We start from the raw sequence: 20,695 nt of genomic DNA on the forward strand, positions 1-20,695 counted from the left end.
TTCTCCCGCTGCGCGTAAGTTAGCTTCTGCACAGGCTCTCTTAAATTGTCATTTCAAATAACATTTAAAAAAATTAACAGAAGTAACGATAGAACAAACAACAAATGTAACTTGCTCGATGCTCCAAGAAAGGAATTCAGCCCTTAGGACTAAAACTTTTCAAAACAAATAAAATAAAGGATCAATTTTAAAATAAGATGAAAATGAAAGAACGAGTGAGCACCTGGGGAAATAAGAATGAATGGTAGTAGGGGGGAAATTCTTTGTTGTAAGTATACGCCTTTTATGCTAGTTTTTTTCCCGACCGCGTTTTCCATAAAACAACGATTCTTTAACCAAGGAGCTTTCTTTCCAAGCGCCTTGAAATCAAGTTATGCTGACATCACACGGTATGCTCCCGGGAAGATAAGACACCTTTGATCGTAGTTCAATGAAGGGAGGGAGGAAATTAGCGATATTGAACTGGTAAAGTGTTCCTCCTTGAAGAAAAAAAAAAAAAAACACTGACAATAGAAAAGCGCCCGAGACCGAGCTTTTTTTTGCTAAAAAAGTGGGAAAAAGTGACCTGGGCCTGAAAATACGTAATAAAAGTGACCAGTTTCTAAAAAAGTGACTTTTAGGGAAAAAAGTGACCCGTGCCGAGCCCTGGAATTATGAATAAACACTGGTAAAAGTGATGAATATAGTGAAATTTAATCAAACTTTTTTTATTGAGACGATTGGTAATTATGCATAATCACCAGTGTATCACTTTCACAGTAACATATAAATTTTTAACATTAAAATGTATAGGGACCAACTGCGACCAAAGCCAAATGTCATATAAATGTGAAAGTCGTCTAAACGAAGTTCCAGTGTGTATATTGAACCTCCCTATTAGAGAACGCAATGAATTGAATTTTGGTACCATAGGTGTCCATTATTAAGAGGTTCTACTGTAAAAAATTTCTTTTCCTGAATGAAATGAAAAGAAAAAAAATCAGAACCTTTTGATAAACTCCACAACAAAGCACTCCTGAATTTCATCTTTTATGCCGTTTTTTCACTTTGAAGTTATTTAGCTCAATAAGTAGGATTTGAGCATTTCATCCACATAAGGGATGACCAATTTTTTCATATCCCATGTGCCTCTCAAACATTTAAATTTTCATGTGCCACCCATCTTTCATCATTTGCTCTTATTCTAGATATGTCAGACCACCTGCATACATATGGATTGTCTCATATTTTGAAGAAATCTGTGTCCCTAAAAAATCTTTTCACATATCACTAAATATTTTGCAAAAATTTCCATTTTTGTAGAAAACCTTCACGTGATACAACTTGGTGCCATGACACAATGACACACAGAAGATGGCCTGATATTCTGTGGCGTTTGGGTCAGAACGTAAGTCCAAAATCCCATTTTTGAGTTATAAGCATTTTCATTGTCATTTAAAAATCAAAAATAAAGCATACACACAAATAAAAATGAAAATATCATACATCAGCACGTTGTTTAGTGTATGCACATATTTGTGCATTTATCTTCTAATTAATTTTAATTAGTGAGACTTACTTTTGGATCAAAAAGCCATTTTTTGGAGATATGTTCTGACCAAACACTACGATTATTTTTAAATCTAACAGATAGTGTCACATCATTAATTTATAAGCCTATTTTCAGGATTGAAAGCCATAGAATCAAACTCTACATGAATTTCATAAGTTTTGAGTTTTTTTAGATTAACTTTTTAAAATCATGCTATAACAAAATTGAGAAAGTGAAAGCAAAGGGTACATGTATTAACTAAACATTCTAATCCACAAATTTGGCACATTAAATGTTTGGTTTCACTTTCAATCTTTGAATCATACAGCAATATTAAAACAGAAAAAAAATATTCTTTAATCATTATGACACAGGTGCTGAAGACATATCATTAAAATCAATTAATAGTTAATACAAATTGGTGAAAAAAGTTCTTTACCATTATTCGAATCATGCTATACAATACTGCAAACAGAGTTTCAAGAGCTGCTTTGCAATCCTCAATGCCACCGTCTCCCTGGAAAAAAAACAGTTAATAAACCAATAGCGAAATTTTAACTACTATGAAACCAAAAAAGAAAAGAACTGGCACATAACAGAGCAGAGTTAGGCTAAATTATCAAAATCAGATTACCGCAAGTGGTTGAAAAAAAAAGTTTTAAATAACAAACTAATAATAGAGCAAATAAAACAGGAACATTTACTTGGGGAAAATTTGCCTGATATTAGTGTTTTCCCAGATTTTCATTAATTTGTAACAAAATTTCATTTTATCATTGTTCTTCCTTTTTTGTCATGTATTTTACTTCAGCCAATGACCATCTGAAAACACTATAAACAGATGGATGGAGCAGCACACAGCTGGATTACAGTCTGCTATATTTGAAATGGAGTACCGTTGAAAAAACCCCAGAATAATCTTTCCATGAAACACAACTTTTTAAAAGAAGAAAAAAAAAAAAAAAATCAAATTTTTTTTCAGTGAAAGGCAAATGAGCTGTTTTGGAAACAAAGTAATTTGATTCAAAACTTACTGACCTTCAGTCGCTTTCTGTTCATTCTCACAAACCAGTTGGTCAGCTGATCCACAAATTTCACTAATTTAGGTACTACTGTATAAAGCCTATAAGCTGAAAATTAGATAATTTTAATCATATTTTGCATTATTCTAAAAATAAATTTCTGCATTAAAATTGCATAAATATGAGAGCAAGATAGCCTGATGCAATAACAACCTCTCACCTAAAGACCAGGGGGGGGGGGGGGAGACACTTAATAATACAAATACAACGCCACAACAGGCAAACTGCCCAACGAGGTGGCTGACTTAAGAACATATGGATCCCCGAGCCCCTACCTACTACTGCTACACCACACATGCACCCCCCCCCCTCCGCGGAACCCCCCAACGAATCGGTACATGCGGGAATGTGCGTGTACGTGTAGTGCAACCTGACGTAAAGTTTGTTTCTGTGTAATGCTTGTTATGTTTAGTGCTGTCATCTGCCCCCAGTTTTACTAACTATGAGTGAAGTGTTATGGTTGAATGATTTACCGTTGTAGGACTGTTGCTCTCTGTGGCGAGACTTTTTAACGGGGAGATCGGCTCGCATTTGCGCCTTGAAGTTGGGAACCACAGAAAACCAACTTCAGCAGACCACCACTGTGGGGTTCGAACCCGGATCCTCGCATCACGAGTCCGGCACTATAACCACTCGACCACCACAGCGGCGGCGACCCGAAGAAAGAAATTACACTGCACGCAATTACCTTTCATTTCTTCCCTAACAAAAATCATAAGACTTTGCGTGAATGACAAAATCCAACGATCCATGAAATTTGAGCTGTGGCACGATGCTTCATCAAAAGTGAAACTAACATTCCATCTCTGGAAGAAAAGAGAAAAAAAAAAACCTACACAAACCTATCTTAAGCTTCTACATCTTAAATATTTTTATAAAAAAAAGCAAGAAATTTATAAAAATTGCAGAAACAATTATGATGCAACAACACACCTGTTCATACAGCTGCACATTTTGAATTAAAAACCTGTATGCATTGTACCAAGGAAGGAAAACGTCTTTTAGAACATCTCTAACACCTTCTTCTTTGAAACGTAGAGTTTCTGCTCGTACAACAGGAGAATTTATGAGATACAACCTGAAGAAAAAGTGATTAAAATTAAAAATTATAAAAAAAATAAAATTTTGTTTTTCAATTAAGAAATTATATAAAACTGCATTACAGCATCAAACATTTTTTTAGATAAGTATCCCCGCTCCATAAAATTATTCGTGTGAATTTAACAAAATTTCAACAATTTAATACAATGAAAGTAAACCTACCTGAGAGCATCCGCTCCAAATTTGTTCACTATTTCCAATGGATCCGGATAGTTCTTTTTTCTTTTGCTCATTTTTTGTCCATCACTGAAATTTCAAATCATTAGAATTAAACTAAAATTACTCAAAACTGAATTCTTCACTGACGTTTTATTTTTGTTCATAAAAAGAGATACAGTACACTCCCTAGAATTATGTTTACGAGGTCCATGTACACTATAGTTAAAAGTAGATGTTCTATACAAAGGTTTTTTAACAGCTGGCTGATGCAAACATATTTAGGAAAGAGAAAATTTAACTGCCTTTGCAGGGAATCGAACCCACATCCTTTCACTTTTCGGGTGAATGCCCTAGAAAGTGAAAGGATATGGGTTTGATTCCCTGCAAAGACGGTTGAATTTTCTCTCTTTTCTAAATATATTTTTGTATCAGCCAGCTGCTAAAAAATCTTTGCATGGATAGCAGAGAATGACATCATCCTCGGATAGATGTTTTATAATCGATCTATATACAACCTGAAAAAAAAGCGAAATACTAAAAAATTTGTTTTTTCATTATTATATAAAATTGCCAATAATTACAGAGCAGCATTAAACAACTTTCTTCGATCACAAGTATCCACATTCTATAAAATTATTTGTGTGAATTTAATGAAATTTCTAATATATAATACAATCTATATGCTAGTCCAACCTGTCCAGTAATCCAACGTTATTCAAAAGAGTTATGTTTTGGTGGTGACTGCGAATACAGAAAATCCGCAATAATACAAACCATCAACTTATGTTTTTTTTCTAGATATCTTGTTTATATCTGTTCTGTGCGGCAGAAATAAAAGGCAGGGGGGGGGGGGTGTATAGTGATTTTTGGCAATGCTTTCTTGAAAGAATTTAAATGTTTGTAAGCCGTTTCTTCTTAATTTCAGTTAGTTTGCTCGAGAATAGAGACTGCGAATACAGAGATAGACTGCGATGATGTGAATTCATATGCACATTAGATCAGCCGATTCCACCTTTGACGCTGAAGGGGGGGGGGGGGGCCCCCCCACGACTGTATCTCCGCCCATGGCAGACTGTATTTAAATGTGCTTGCGCTTTCCATTGAATTATCTTCCAGTAATCCACAATGACTTTTGTATTCCAGTAAAACCCTGGTTCTTGATATTATAAGATTAGTGAGAGTTTACTGTACAATTAATTTTTTATTTGATATAGAATTAATCTGGATCATGTATGCAGAATGTTCTGCAATGAATGTTCAGCGCAGAACATTCTTTGAAGGAAAAAAGTTCAGATGCTACAATTTAGCTCAAACTATCACAAACAGTAAATTAGTCAATGCATTAAAAAAGTCAAATGCAAATGTAAATTTTTGGTACAGTAGAATGTCAATTAATGGACCTTCGTTTATCTGGAACTCTGTGAACATCAATTTCTCCAGGGAATATGTTTTTCTTCAGTGATTAGGAAATTATTGTGGAAGTCTGGAAATTCCCCTACAGATAAAAATGAATATGTTTCTGAAAGCATTACAATTGCAAATAATTAATAACAATGCTTTTGAGGATTTCCCCAAAAGGCATTGTACAAATGAAGCAGCAAGAAAATTAGAAATGTATCAGAAATAATCTTGCTAAAACAAATTTGTGGCAGATCTGCAAAGTGAAGGATGACCAAATTCCATTTATTCATGTCTGCTGACATTCTACAGTACATTTTGAACATGATAGTTAAAAAAGTACCACACAGATATTCAATATTCCTATGTATGTTATGAATAGCATAGATGATACTGAACCTTTTAATTGAAACATACTCAATTATCTTTAGATTTTAGTTCCACACAGCCTTGTCCAATTGCATAGGTAAATTGGAGTGCTCCTGTACATACATCATATTTGTTGTAAATTGTACGTTAATTCATTATTTTGTTTAAATTTAAAGCAAAAATATCAATACTAACCTGGCTAACACTAAACCATTGACAATCACATTTTTGAATGGCGGCTTTCCGAATAAAGCTGTAGACAAGACCAATAGTGTATAAAACCTAGAAAAGTAATGCTTATTATTCAATGATTCAGATTGATCAAATACAACAAATGAAGAAGCAATGAATAGAGAAACTTGAAACTGTTCAAATTCTTGGAAAAAAGTTGTGGGAGCCCCACGACAACTTTTGTTGCCCCTGATGAATTCAATTCTCACCTTAAAATATTCAATACTAGAGTTAATTAAAAACAAAATACTTGGCAACTGTACTGTGTATAGTCATTTCATATATAATAATCACACATATATAACATATATGTTTCTGAATTTTTTGTTATGCTATGAATTCTATGATGCAATCATTTTTGCTTACACAAGACATAACTTCATTACAAAGTCACAACAGTTTTTGTTTCTGAGACATCTCACATTGCTTATCGTCTGCCGACAAAGAGAGAAAGGGATACAAAAATAATCTCAAGACAATTTGGTTTTTAATTCTTAGACCTATCATAAATCAGATTCCATTCATGTGTTTTCTCCAGTGAATCAGAATTTTCCTTCGAACAAAGAGATCAGAAGTTTTGAGTGATGTGATGAACACGGAGGATCAGACACATGTGCCAGATTTTTTGAGTAATGATGTAGATTTTACTGACACTGCAAATGTGCACTCAGTGATGGCTATTGTTTTGGAGCCCCACCTGATGAATTCAATGTAAGTGACAAAAGACCCCAAGGCTCCTTTGGCAAGGTGGTAAATGATCCAATTATTTTATAAATTGTTTATTATGTTTTTATTTTACTCCAGGATGAGTGAATGTTATTATCATCTTGTGAATGTTTACAAAAATCTTTCAATGCAGTGAATGCCATATTTTTTCTTAAGATAGTAACTGTTTTTTTTTTTTTCAGTTCAGTGTCTTTAATAATTTCAATATAATTACCTCCCTTTGGGGCCATTCAAGTATTACGTAAGCAGATTTTTAGCCATTTTTGACCCCCTCCCCCTTGTCAGAAAAATTTCGACAGCAGTTTAGAATATTTCATATCTTCAAAAAGGGTGGTTGATGACGTAAGCAACCTTCAAACCCCCCTCCCCCTTGTCATCAAAATTCAGCAAATCCGAAACCCCACCCACCCCTGATGCTGACATAATGTTTGAATGACCCCTTTAAAAAAGTGTGTGTGTGTGGGGAAACCTGGCTCAGTTGACATGAACAAAAATTAAATGCTTTTCAGTGAAAAAATATGTTGTGCTGAAATCTAGTAACGAACATCCGAATTTATCCATAATTGCTGGAATGCATACTGATTCCCAGCATGACCCAACCTACATGGGTAAAAGGCTTATATCCCGGAAGGGAGAGAGTCCTAGTTTTGTCTGACAGAGGAATGCATATTAAATTGCAAGCTATGGTAAAAATATCAAAAAAACAGTACAAAAAGCGTAGAATTTCATGACACGAGTCATTCAGACAATTTGATGATTCTCCTGGACCATTAAGCTGTGTGGTTGAGAACAGAGAGAGAGAGAACCACATGACTCACATAAAATATCTCTCTGCGACCCATCCATCAACATTGCTGGTCTTTTGATCATGACTTTTTATCAGCCAAAATTATGCAAAAAATCTTTCAGCTTTGATTTGAAATTTTTTTAATTGTTCTGAATTGTTTCTGGTAGCACTTGCTAACTGGTAGATTTTCCATACATAAAAATTGCTTTACTCTTTGAGCAAGTATCATTTATCATTCACCAAGAAAAAAATAATAAAATTACAAGAAAGTAATAATACCACATATTTATTCAATACAACTATTTGAGATACATATTTGAAATCTTCATGGACACAATTAAACTTTCACGTATGGCTTTATTCCTTTTTTTAACTAAACTAATTTGGAGATTATTTCAAGCAGTTACATTTAGATATATTGATAGAGATCAGCAGCTTCGATGAACATGCATAAAGATGTATGAATAAAAAAAAGCATAATACAAAGTATTACATTTTAAAATTATAAAACAAATGCCAACTTACCAACCCCTTGTTTGATCAACACCTTCAGCAATGAAGTGAGCGGGAAAATGTTCCTCAAATTCTTTCTTATTTTCAAAAGGATAGTGTACCTGGGCATAAGGCATGCAACCACTCTCAAACCAACAGTCGAATACTTCTGAAACTCTTTTCAAAACGCCTTTACCCATTTTCGAGGGAATTTCAAGTTTATCAACACTATAGAAAGAAAATATAAAAATCATTTCTTTAAAATAGTCTCCTATAGCAGAGTAATTGATACCACAATTTTCTAATATATTTATACTGAAATAAATTGATGAAGTGAAGAAACTATACAAAATTAGATCCTGAAAAAAGTTTGAATATAAATCTGAATTGATTTGATAGAACATAACATATATAATCTCAGAAATTATTTTAAAACATGCATATAAAAAATATATTCTTTTCGCCTCCTCCCATTAGCAGGCATGCTAAGGAAACAGTGAGGGAGATCGGCTTACCAGGAATACCCTATTTTCCCGGCATGCTGGGAAATTCGAGTCAGATTCTAGAAAAAATTCTTAAATATCTTTATTCTAAAAATCCATTGAATTAGGTAAATGAATATTGTGATCCTTATTAAATCTTGTTTTTCCCACTATGCCGGGAAAGGGCCAGACCCCATTATTCAAAAAGCTGATGTCCCTCGTTGTTTCATGGCACGCTGGCTAAGGCAGGGGAATACGGTACAGTGCGTCATATATACTTACACATAATACATTTTCTTCTTTGTTAGACTTTAAATTCATTAATGCATATTTTGAAATAGTAAGAGGCGTTTGAAGCTTTCAGATGAATCTCTGACGAAATTAAAAGCTGCCATAGCAGTGTTATTTTTAGCTCATAAAATTCAGAAAAAGGTTTGTTGTCTTTAATGTCAGTTCTTTGAGTTAGTACCAAGTGAAGGGCCCCAAAGCAGAATATGCTGAAATCTGTGACGTACGCCACAGAACAATCAGTGATTCTGCAGAACAATCTGGAAGAATTTTAAGAAAAGTGTGGAAAACACACAATTATGGTAATTTTTATCACAGAACATTTCCAGTTAGCCAAGGGTCCGTTGCAGAACAATGAAAAACATTCTGCTTTGTGGGTGAAGGATTCTAATTTCTCCAAACCACTACATAGCAAAAATTTGATTTTTCACTACCATACAAAAAAGCCAATTCGTGAAAACTGTCTCTGGTAATACACAAAATTTTCTGAATGTATCTGGTAATACATTTTTAATGTAGTTGTTAACTGATATTTGTTATGATTATGTTAATGGAAAAATTGAAATATACTAAAACCCAGATAGACAAAAACCGTTAGACATTATTGGTTTTCATCTCAACACCTACTTAGATCTCAAGAGCAATAACCAAAATATATTAAACACATAATCTTGCATACCTTTCTCTATGTAAATCAGTGACTTTTTGTCCACATAGCTCTTCTAATTCTTTTATAGACCCAACACATATCACCTGCAAACAGAAAACATTCTTGTGGTTGTTATTTAATTAAATCAATTTATTCTTCAATACTTGTTGAAATCAACAAATCTGAAAACTTAATATGTAAGTATAAGATAAGACAATTTTATAGAGAACTGCCAAAGAAATACTTCTAACAATTTTCAATCACAGTACACTCATTTTATCAACACGACTAATTAGAAAAGAATATGTAGCTTTTAGCACACTCCAAATAATAGCTATTAACACTTTAAAGCAGTAATGCTGCCCACACAATTTCATAATTTTTTTTATTGATTGACTAAAAGAGCGGCGTTTGTGAAACTATAAATTTGTTAAAAAGCACAGAATGTGCCACAGACTAAGACAATAAGTAGAAAAATATGATGAATGCTTAAATAAGCTCACCTCTTCACCATCCTCACTAACCCAAAGTGGGATTGGAGTTCCCCAAAATCGATTTCTAGAAACAGCCCAATCTCGAGCATCCTGAAGCCAATTTGCAAACCTTTTTTCTTTCACAAATTCTGGAACCCTACATGAAATGAAGAAAAAAGTTAATAAACCAAATCAAAATAAAAATTTTAAAAAGTAAATACATAAATATTTTAGTGTTTAACAGTGTTTTCGTCATGAAAATGAGTGTAAGAAACAAAAATTTCGATACAACAAATAATAAAAAAAATTAACCAGTAAGTCTCTTCATTAGATTTTGTCAGAAGGCCAGTCATGTCTTCAACCCTAATGAACCAAGATGGTACTGCTCTGTATATCAGAGGAGTTTCAGAACGCCAACAAAATGGGTAATTATGTTTTGTTGTGGAACTGTGGACCAATCTTCCAATTTCTTTCAAGTGTTTGATTATATGCTTATCTGCATCCTAAAAAGAATAAAAAATGTGAGGAAATTCCCAATAAAAGGAAGTTTAAAAAAGTACAAAATGAGATAAGAAAATAAAAGTGCAAGTATTTTGAAAAATTTTAAAAAATGATTTGTTTAAAGAATAACATGTACGCAGACAATGAAAACGCAGATTTTTGAGAGGCTCGTAGAGAACAATAAGAAATTTCATTCACTATTACATTTATCTACTTTCTAAATTAAAAAAAACAAAAACAAACATGGATAGAAAATGTAAGGAAACAAATTGTGCAAAAGGAAATCTCTGACAAGAAACATTTTCCAATGATGCTACTCGAACATAATAAAATGGGAATATGTCAATCACTGGTATCTTGATACGAGTATGTACTTTCATCTTAAACCCTACCATCGAGTCCACAATTAATCCTACTACTATACTACTAAAACTTGACTGAAAACATACACCTTGTACACATTTCTCTATGGAATTTCTAACGAATCTGCACATGCCGAAGAATATGTGTTCTGAGTGTATACTTGGCCCCAACGTATTCATGTTGTAGAGTTGCGCTTGTTTAGTATTCACGCTGCCATCTGGCTTATACTTTCTGAAGTCAAGATGGAAATGCTTCAATTTTCATGTTTTGTCAGTATCATGTTGTAGGCCTGTCTGCTCTCTGCGGAGAGACTTTTTTCAAATGGGAGACTGGCTCACATTTGTACCTCGAAGCTAGAAAACTGCAGAAAACCAACTTCAGCTGACCATCACTGTGCCATCAACAGGGTTCGAACCTGGATCCTCTGGACGAGAGTCCAGCACGATGCCCTCACGACCGAACAGTGGCAACAATTAATCCTGCATACCTCAATTCATGTTCTTCCTGGAATAATTTCAGAGATCCAAATTATAAGTGCTATAGCAGCAATCACTAAACCATATTTAAAATATCGCACACACATACCTGATCTTTTTCCATAAAGTAAGCTTTATAATATTTTTTAGCAGGTGCAAGGTTAATGGGGTAGGGATAGGAGAAACATTCGATAGAAAAATATATGGGCCAATCAATCACTGCCAAAACAGGGAATTTTGAAGCTTAACATCTTTAAAGCAATAGTTCTTGTACTTGATACAATATGAAACATTATGTTTTGTCACATGCATATACACGTTTTGCATCTACACACGATACTACGCATGGAAAAAAAAAGAATAATTTTGGTGACTTATTTATATATTGCCCTTACATTCTTCATAAAAATAACTGACCAAGTACACTGAAAGCACATTGTTAGATTAGTTTTAACAAGATGCTCTTAATTTTTCTTGTCATACTTGGAATTGAATATAATTTCTTATGATCCACATAGGAATGATCATTGAATAACTGATTCAGTTTTGGTAATTTCATCTTTAATGGAAAAATCTACTTAAATAGAGAAATTTGTTTTATTGCATTCTCTTAAGGTTTAGCCTAGAATTATTTCAGAGCAATCAAAATGACATCGATATATACTCTAAACCAAGGGTTTTCAAACTGTGCATTGTAGTGCCCTTGTGCGCCTCCAACCTTTGTTTGGGGGGGGGGGGCACACAGAGTGGTGGCAAATGACCCTGATGAAGATTTTTCAAGAGATACTTTGTTAAACAGGCTTCGAAGTGGAGCTCAAAGATAAGCATTGAATAAGGAAAGAAGGCAACACAAGTGGAAAAAGTTTGAGAACCCCTGCTCTAAATTATAGGACGAGACATACCTTAACATACATTCCAGAAAATTCAGACACAATATCTGTGAATTTCCCACTAAAATCTATTGGGCATATCATTTCTTGATCCTTTGTAATAACACCATTGGCAAGACATACATGAAAATCATCCTAAAGAAACAAAAAATTATCAGTAAAAATCATGAGGGATAATTGCCGCATACATTTGTGAAAAATAAAGTTTTCCCTAGAAATTTTAATTTTTATAGAAGAAAATTACTTGTATTAAGTTAAGATTTTTTACCGCCAGAGTTTATAACAGAATCCATACTTTTTGAGCTGTTATGCTGTGTTTGATGCTTTTTACAAGCAGATGTTTCGTCCACTACTGTGGTGGATATCATCAGTGAAGGTGGCGGCAAGCAAGGAGATGAAATGATCTCCTCAGAAGATCATTATCTATCTATGTTTTGGCTGAAGATGTGGCAGAATCAACTACGTTGTGACGTGGAGCAAGTGGCATGTCTATGTTGGTGTGATGTAACGGCTTTTGATTGGGTGGGGACCAGTCTTCAAATTTGAATGGGGAAACCATTCCCTTCAAATTTGAATGGAAGAATCCACCCCATTGTAATGTGGAGCAAGTGACATGTCTATGTTAGTGTGACGTGATGGATTTTGATTAGGTGGTTGGGGGATGGACCAGTCTTCAAATCTGAATGGGGGAACCAGAACTCATACAAGATGGTTTCTTAATCATCCTTATTTTGCATTGCCGGGTGCCATATTTTGCTTAAATGCAGTCCATCTTCCTTCCTATCGAAATTTTCTTTGTGTTTGATGATCTGTATTGCTTGGCGGTCCAGCTATGCGTAGAAATAGAAATGCGATTCAGAAGATATCAGTGTCTTGGAAGTGGATGTCATGGCCCTTGAAGAAAGCATGCTCAGCATCAGTAGATTTTTCTGTTTGTCCCAGGTGACAGTGGCTTTGATGCTCGGAGAGACAAGTTTTTATTGAGTGCAAAGTGGTGTCGATAAAGAATGCCCAAAAAGTATGGATTCTAACCTTTTCTTTGTTTGTTTCTTGATAAAAGCACTAAAAATCTAGAGAAGACAACACTCAGTGTTATTATTTCCAGTTTGTTTCTTGATAGAAGCACTAAAAATCGATAGAAGACAACATTGTGTTATTATTTCCAGTATGGATAATTATACCAATGAAAAAACAACATATTTTCTAAATACACAAAATTGTAAAGGCCAGGGATGTAACTAAGATTTTTGTGGGGGGAAGAGGGGGAAATGAGCAAAACCGATTTAATCCCTCCCACTGTGAAATTAATTCTACAAACGTTTTTGTTGCCCCTTAATTTTTGCTGCTCAGGGCAATCTTTATTTTGTTCCCCCCCCCTACTTCCGGCTCTAGTATAGGCAAACATTTTACATTCACAAAGGTCACTTATTCATACTTAATGTGTCACTTTTACACTTAATGTTCACTTAATCACACTTAATGAGAGCACTTAATGTTCACACTGACCCCAAAATTTTATTTAGTAAAACTACTATAAGTGCTGAATAGGAAGAAATAAAAGTTATTACCTCACCAAAATAAGGTGCTTGATGAACGAGACCAGTACCACTCTCCTCAGAAACATATGAATCACATAAAACTCTGAATGCTCCCTTGTTTTTCAACTACAAAAATAAATTACAAGGAAAATGTAAACAGCATAACTGTGTGTGTGTAGTACTACTTTTTTTTTCTCCTAACATAAGCAAATATTAGAGATTAGAGTGGCTCAAGACAAAATTCTCAGTGTTAGTAATTGTTTTTCCTACTTTTCTGGCATACAAGGCACACCATGAATAATTGCATAAAAAATCAAATGCATCAAAAAAATCACAGTTTCCTCTTTGAATCATTCCAATACATCTGTAGTGTGAATTTTACAATTTTTTTTTTTCTAAATTTTTCTGCAACTGTATGGGCCACACAGCTCTAGAACCGCCCCTATTACAGCCTTCGGTTTTGAAATATTAAAATATTTTTCTGACAATGCCTGGATACAAAAAATTCATAGTAAAAATTTATTTAAAAAAATATGTTATTACTCACATGTTCAAAGTATGGGAAGAGAGGTCTATAACCTTTTCCTTCAAGAGATTTTCCCTTGAACCTGATAGAGGGGGAAAAAAAAAGTAATGCAGCTTTCTTATTCATATTATCATGTACTCCATAAAGAGAAAGTAAATATTGCATAAATATTCACCAGGAACATAGTCTATATCAGAATAAAACTACCTTTTCATGATGATATATTCATCAGAACTTTTGTAGAGAGCACTTAATCGAGCTTCCATAATAATATAAAGCTTTTCAGAGTTGGCATCTGTAAAACAATGCATTAACACAAAAACTAGAGTATAAATTACAAACATCCAATTTTATCAAGGGTTTCATTTGATTAGTTTTTCTTTAAAAAAAGCACAAATGCAACCATACCCTTTACTTGAACATAATCCGATTCTGAATTTACACAGACTGATAGATTGCTTGGCAATGTCCATGGCGTAGTGGTCCACGCAAGAAGATAAATATTAGGTGAATCATCAAGAGGAAAGTTCACTATGACTACATAAAAATGATAAAATAGATTAAATAAAGCAACATTCGTATTAAAAAAGTATTGAAAGTATTAAAAAATATATAATTTTAAATACAAGCAACAGTCTAAACCAGAGTTTCTCAACCGTCAGGCTGCATGCAGCCCAGTACCTGACTTCATACAAGGCTGTGAGTGACTGCAGTTATGAGACAAAATTTGTCTTTGGTCTCAGTAACTGAGAGAAAGATAAGGATCCCGATTTTTGTGAAAATAGCTTCTCCAAGTAGGAGATGAGGGGGGGGGGGGAATTAAACTTATCACCACTAGAAGAAAGAATATTTTACCAGCTGTATGTATATGCCTACTTGCATTTCAGTTACAAGATATCTATAATTTAGGGTCTTTGGACTAAAAGAAAGATAAATATGAAAAATTACATGAATTAATGCTGCAAGAGAGGTATTTTTTATTCTTATTTGACATAGAAAGTTTTTTGTACTAAAGATGTTCAAGACTATCAAGGTTTGACTGTTAATGTTCTTCCAGAAATGTGACACTCTGTAGAAAATGATTGGCCAAGCCAATATATTAACTGCTGCTACTAGAACTACCACCTCTCTCTCTCTCTCACACACACACACAAAAAGACTTTGGAGAGAAGTGTGGGGTAAATAGTTTCCAGCATTCAAGGTGACATTAGACCAACACACTGCAGTTAATACAGGTTAGAACCTGCATTCAACTTAAATTACAGATTAGAATTTGTCATAATTTTTAAAATGAAATATGGAATTCTACACACCAGCTGGATCTACTACTTCTTTGTAATTTTGACCAGATTCAAAGTTAGACAGTGGAGTGTTACACGCTGTTGAAAAAGGCATTACCTAGAAAAAACATTTAATGAGATGGAAGTCATAAATGAATAAATATATGAAAGAAATTGTAAAAAAGAATAGGATAATCTTCAATGGTTGATAGTGTAGAGTAATATATAATGATTATGTATTCATTAAACTCTGTATTTTTTTCAATATGCCTTAAATTCTTTTCAAAGATTTTCTATAAAAATATATAAAATTTAAATATAAAAAAAATCTTCCTTCAACTTCATGCTTGATAAAACTAGTGATGATTAGGTCACAGACCACGTTACTATTAAAATTTTAGAATCTGAAACTATTCATAACTTTTGAGAGTTTGTAATAAATTTCGAGCATGTACTACATAGAAAAAAGATCAAGTTTTTAATTTTTTTAACTAAGAAAAAGCATTCAGTTTAAGACTCCTCCCTCCTTTCAAAAATAAGAAAAAATTTACAGTTATATTATCAATTATATTGGCAAGTTTACCTTCACTCCACGATAAACAAGACCTTTGTTATAGAGCTGTTTAAACACCCACCATACACTTTCCATAAATGTTGGATACAATGTCTTGTAATCATTTTCAAAATCGATCCATCTCCCCATTCGAGACACAATGCTCTAGAAAAAAATCAGAGAAATATAATTTGGCAACAAAATCATTCAACATTAAATTGTTTAAAACAAAGAGCTTTGAACAGTTAAATTTTTGGGTACTTTGTAAAGCAAAATGTATCTAGTCACACTACTTTGAAACAAAAATATAAACTCTATTCTTACAGGGAGGGGGTAGGTTTTCATAGAACTTCTACGGTTATGACATGAACAGGCTATTTGCACAACTAAAACTGCTATAATGATTCTATTCTATTGAACTAGGCTTATTGTAGTCTTGTCAGTTTTGAAATGATAAATAAGTGCTTTTTTTCCTCAAAAGAAAAAAAAAAAAGCAAATACTCCAACTTACATAAAAAAAGATAAGGTGTGACATAATGGGCATTGAAATAGAAATTCATCTGATATAAACAGATATAATTTTTGGAAAATGAGGGAGCGATAAAATTAGAGCATTACCTCCCATTCAGAAGCATACCGCATCACTATTTTACGACACTCATTGTTGTAATTTTCTATACCCATTTGTTCCACATCACTTGGACCTTTGATGCCAAGAGATTTATCTATTTCATATTCCTAGAAAAACAGAAAAAGTAAAGAAATTTTTCTGAATAAGAGAAATAAATCTTGGCAAAGTGTTGATAGCAATATTCAAAAACAGAAAATTTCAATTATTTAAGATTTTTGTGAAAAGGCAGATGTCTCTTACTCACGAAGATACAGCCAAACCTTGGCATAACAATACCTCGGGGGGGGGGGGAAGAATAAAAATGACTGCATAAGCAGGGAAACTTAATAACAATTAATCCTCCATGCACCCAAATCTTGGGTGACTTTCACGGGGCCTTATATATAGTAGCAGAAACTAATTAAAATGTAATGTAATAGCAATGTCATCTACTAAACTGCGAAAGAACTAAAACAATGTGTCATACTCTTATCAAGAGATGCCACCACAAGTACAATTTCCGTCAAATCATAATACTACTAGTGCAGTCTACCAACGTTGTAGCAGTTCTTTCGCACAAAGATTTAATTGAAATTTTCAAGTAATTTGCACTTATTATTTTTTCAACTTAGCAATAATTTTTTTTTTTTTTTTGTAATTCTAGAATCGGGTCCAGGCACCTCCAATTGGGAACCGCTAATTCATAACATAATTACACACAATTAAAATCTAAAACATAGGCCTAATAAAAATTGAAATATTAATTCTTTAGATGTATTACAATTGGACAAATTGAAGCTCTGTGCCAACTATAAGAAATTTGAAAATGAAAAGCAAGGCCATAAACGTGTTGTACCTTGTGAAATACTTGAAATTTCAGAATGGGAAGTGTAAAAATTGATACTTTTAATTTATTATGGCATCAGCAAGAAAAGGGACTTGGCTCATTTCAAATTCAAAGATCACTAAAATTATTACCACCATTAATTGTGATTACCAGTATTAATTATTAAAATTATTAAATGCGCAAATTCCTACTTTCTAGCTAAGTAAAAACATAGTGCGGCAGCGAGGTAAGCAAAAAATGAAAATGATAGAGAAGAGAGATAAGACTATAGCCATAAGCAAGGGACGTAGCACACACAGTGGGGTGTTTGATATAGCAGAGAGTAAACAGCAGAAACTCAGAATCGCTGCTTTTTAAACTGGAATCTGCTCTGTGCTTCAAATATGTATAAATTGCAAAATTATAAGAACAAATGAAATAACGATAAATACTAATATCAACATAATTATTGACATAAAAGAAACCAGCATACATTTGGCACGACCCAGTGTGGGAAATATTGATGGTATATACAAAAAATTAGCAAATGAAGGTTGTTGATTTTTTATAGTAACCAACACAACAAGATGTTTTATTCAGACCATTCAAACACATTTTCTCACTCACGCACACGTTGAATGATAAATTAGTGCAAAATTATAAATTCATAATATAATAAAATATAAATCATTTTCAGTTTGATTAACCGTGTGCATAAAAAATATCTATGGAAAATTTATGGAAATTATATATTACTTGTTTCCATTTGATCAATAACATTTTAAAATATGTTGAGAACTAACTATTAATGATTATGGAGATATTTTTGATCTCAGATTTTTTTTTCACAGTGAAGATACTACTGACATGCTTTCAACGTCCACCTTGAAACTACATAGTGTGACAAAAGCAGCTAAACGACATTTCTTAATTCCCTTGCTTTTTTATCATTTTTTACGCAGGAGCACAGGAATCCACGAATTTTATTTTGCTATTTTGCTCTTGCACCCCCTGTTGTTTGTTGCTTCATTTCAGCTTGAGGTTGTCACAAGAGGGAAGTACACATGCATTTGACATGGAGATGTATTTACAAGCAGGCAATAGAAACAAAATTTGGGAATGGATGATCAACAAAATCAGATTAGAACAGGAAGAGATCAGAAAAATTAATGTTACCCACAGGTGACAAAAAAAACTCATATTCCCCCCCCCCTTGATCTGATGTACACGTTTAATGAGTAAGGAGCCCCCTAGTGTTTCACAGAATTGAATTCCTGGGACCCAGGCGAGTTAGAATAGAGGCAAATAGTGACACCACTACCAAACATAACAGGACATAAACAAGCTTTGCAGATTATGTAGAACATTAATGCTTTGGTTTTTATGGAGTCCCACTACTGGTAAACCATGATAATCCCATCCGAATCTTCTTTCAACATGGTATCCCGATTGATGCACAAACCTTGCCAGAATATCTTTGATAGTTCTAGTTAAAAAATGACCGTAATGGGACAATCCTGTGACAAAATGAGGTCCATCATAAAAAACATACCTGCACAAGAAAACAATGAAATTAATTGAAGTCTTACCACTGGTAAACCATGACAATCCCATCCAAATCTCCTTTCAACGTGGAATCCTGATTGATGAGCGAATCGTGTCACAATGTCTTTGATAGTTCCAGCTAAAATATGACCGTAATGGGGCAATCCAGTGGCAAAAGGAGGTCCATCATAAAAAACATACCTGCACGAGAAAACAAGCAATAATGAATTGTGTTTTAGGTGTAAACGAGGTATTTGTAATGGAAAATGTTTTTACACAGTATATGACTCTATAGTTGGTACAAATGTTTTATTGATGTATTGTATTGACCAGGGATTGACGAATACCTGGTTGGCACAGCAACAAAAGAAAAAAAAAAATGTTATTAGATTATTGCCTTATTACAAGGCTGGACTGATTCCATACATCAGGTTGCCATGGCGGCTAAAAAATTGGTATTTGCCACCTACAATTTTTTTGTGTACTTACTAAATTTTTTGCAGGGGCTGGAGCAATCTTTCGCATTTCTAGAGTAGATCATGTACTACCATATGGTATCATAACAAACAAATCATTTTTCTGATAGCTAAACAGCATTAATGGCTCGACAACTTTTTCAAGTTTCAACTGTGTGTCAACTACTGCACTGATATGTTGAATAACTTAGCAGCAACATCAACTTCTACTGGGTTCCTGGATATGTAAATTTCCACGGAAATGAACTTGCAGACCAGATAGCCAAAGAGGCAGTGAACGTGAAGCTATCTGGACCAGAACCTTCCTACCCTGTTTCGATGTCAACCATAAAAGATGTCAAACAATGGATAAAAAAATATACACTATTGGCAATGGAACTGCAGACAGGCCAGCTGGCTTTGGGAACCCAACCAAATATTGCCAAAAAACTTATTTCACTGAATAGAAAACAGATTCGACAGGTTATACAGATCGTGCCCGAGTGGCATGGTGGTAAGATGGTCGTCTACCATCGTGAAGGTTGTTGTCTGGGTCCAAGGTTCGAACCCAAGGGAGGATATAGATAAGAGATTTTCCCTAATGAACTTGAGGCAACCACTGATAGACAGCTTCTTCACTTCCAACCCACCTCACTAATGGCAGTAAATTGCAATATAGCGATATGGCCAGAGTTGGTGTTTGGTGGAGTAGGTTAAACAGATCATCACTGGTCATGCTAACATAGCGAAACATCTACACAACTGTAGCTATGCAGATTCACCTATTTGTCCTGTATGTGGAGAAGACAAAGCTCCACTTCACTATGTGGGACGATGCCCCACCTTCTCTATCCCAAGAAGGAACTACTTTGGTGAGCATCCCCTCATTTGGGGGGGGGGGGGCTCCCCGGCTTTTGAAAATACACTAAAAATGGTATATATATATATACAAATATATAAACTGAAGAGCCAAAAAAACTGGTAAGGCATGCGTATGAAAATAAAGAGATATGGAACCAATCAGAGTACGGCGCTGCGGTCGGCAATGCCTATATAACACAACAAGTGTCTGGCATAGTTGTTAGATCGGTTACTGCTGCTACAATGGCAGGTTATTGAGATTTAAGTGAGTTTGAACGTGGTGTTATAGTCGGTTAAAAAAACTGGTAAGGCATGCGTATGGAAATAAAGAGATATGGAACCAATCAGAGTACGGCGCTGCGGTCGGCAATGCCTATATAACACAACAAGTGTCTGGCATAGTTGTTAGATCGGTTACTGCTGCTACAATGGCAGGTTATTGAGATTTAAGTGAGTTTGAACGTGGTGTTATAGTCGGTGCACGAGAGATGGGACATATATCT

At 34.1% G+C, this 20,695-nt stretch overlaps 1 protein-coding gene across 1 annotated transcript in view; it reads right to left on the bottom strand.

Moving 5' to 3' along the window:
- The window catches only part of IleRS (Isoleucyl-tRNA synthetase), a 37,458-nt gene that overhangs the window by 13,536 nt on the left and 3,227 nt on the right, over positions 1-20,695 (bottom strand). The window contains exons 3-21 of the mRNA XM_089241164.1: positions 18,921-19,077; positions 16,514-16,633; positions 15,926-16,060; positions 15,376-15,460; positions 14,471-14,599; positions 14,270-14,357; positions 14,084-14,144; positions 13,567-13,662; positions 12,011-12,133; positions 10,081-10,271; positions 9,799-9,925; positions 9,326-9,399; positions 7,910-8,104; positions 5,836-5,922; positions 3,877-3,960; positions 3,547-3,691; positions 3,302-3,419; positions 2,570-2,661; positions 1,971-2,048 (exon numbers count right to left, since the gene is read on the bottom strand). Coding sequence (XP_089097290.1) covers positions 1,971-2,048; positions 2,570-2,661; positions 3,302-3,419; positions 3,547-3,691; positions 3,877-3,960; positions 5,836-5,922; positions 7,910-8,104; positions 9,326-9,399; positions 9,799-9,925; positions 10,081-10,271; positions 12,011-12,133; positions 13,567-13,662; positions 14,084-14,144; positions 14,270-14,357; positions 14,471-14,599; positions 15,376-15,460; positions 15,926-16,060; positions 16,514-16,633; positions 18,921-19,077 — 2,185 coding nt within the window. The remainder of the gene's footprint in view (positions 1-1,970; positions 2,049-2,569; positions 2,662-3,301; positions 3,420-3,546; positions 3,692-3,876; positions 3,961-5,835; positions 5,923-7,909; positions 8,105-9,325; positions 9,400-9,798; positions 9,926-10,080; positions 10,272-12,010; positions 12,134-13,566; positions 13,663-14,083; positions 14,145-14,269; positions 14,358-14,470; positions 14,600-15,375; positions 15,461-15,925; positions 16,061-16,513; positions 16,634-18,920; positions 19,078-20,695) is intronic.

Source organism: Pholcus phalangioides, unplaced genomic scaffold, assembly GCF_987345545.1.
Source record: "Pholcus phalangioides strain wild (caught in Gottingen) unplaced genomic scaffold, Ppha-v1.0 ptg000013l_1, whole genome shotgun sequence".
NCBI classification, from domain to species: Eukaryota; Metazoa; Arthropoda; class Arachnida; order Araneae; family Pholcidae; genus Pholcus; species Pholcus phalangioides.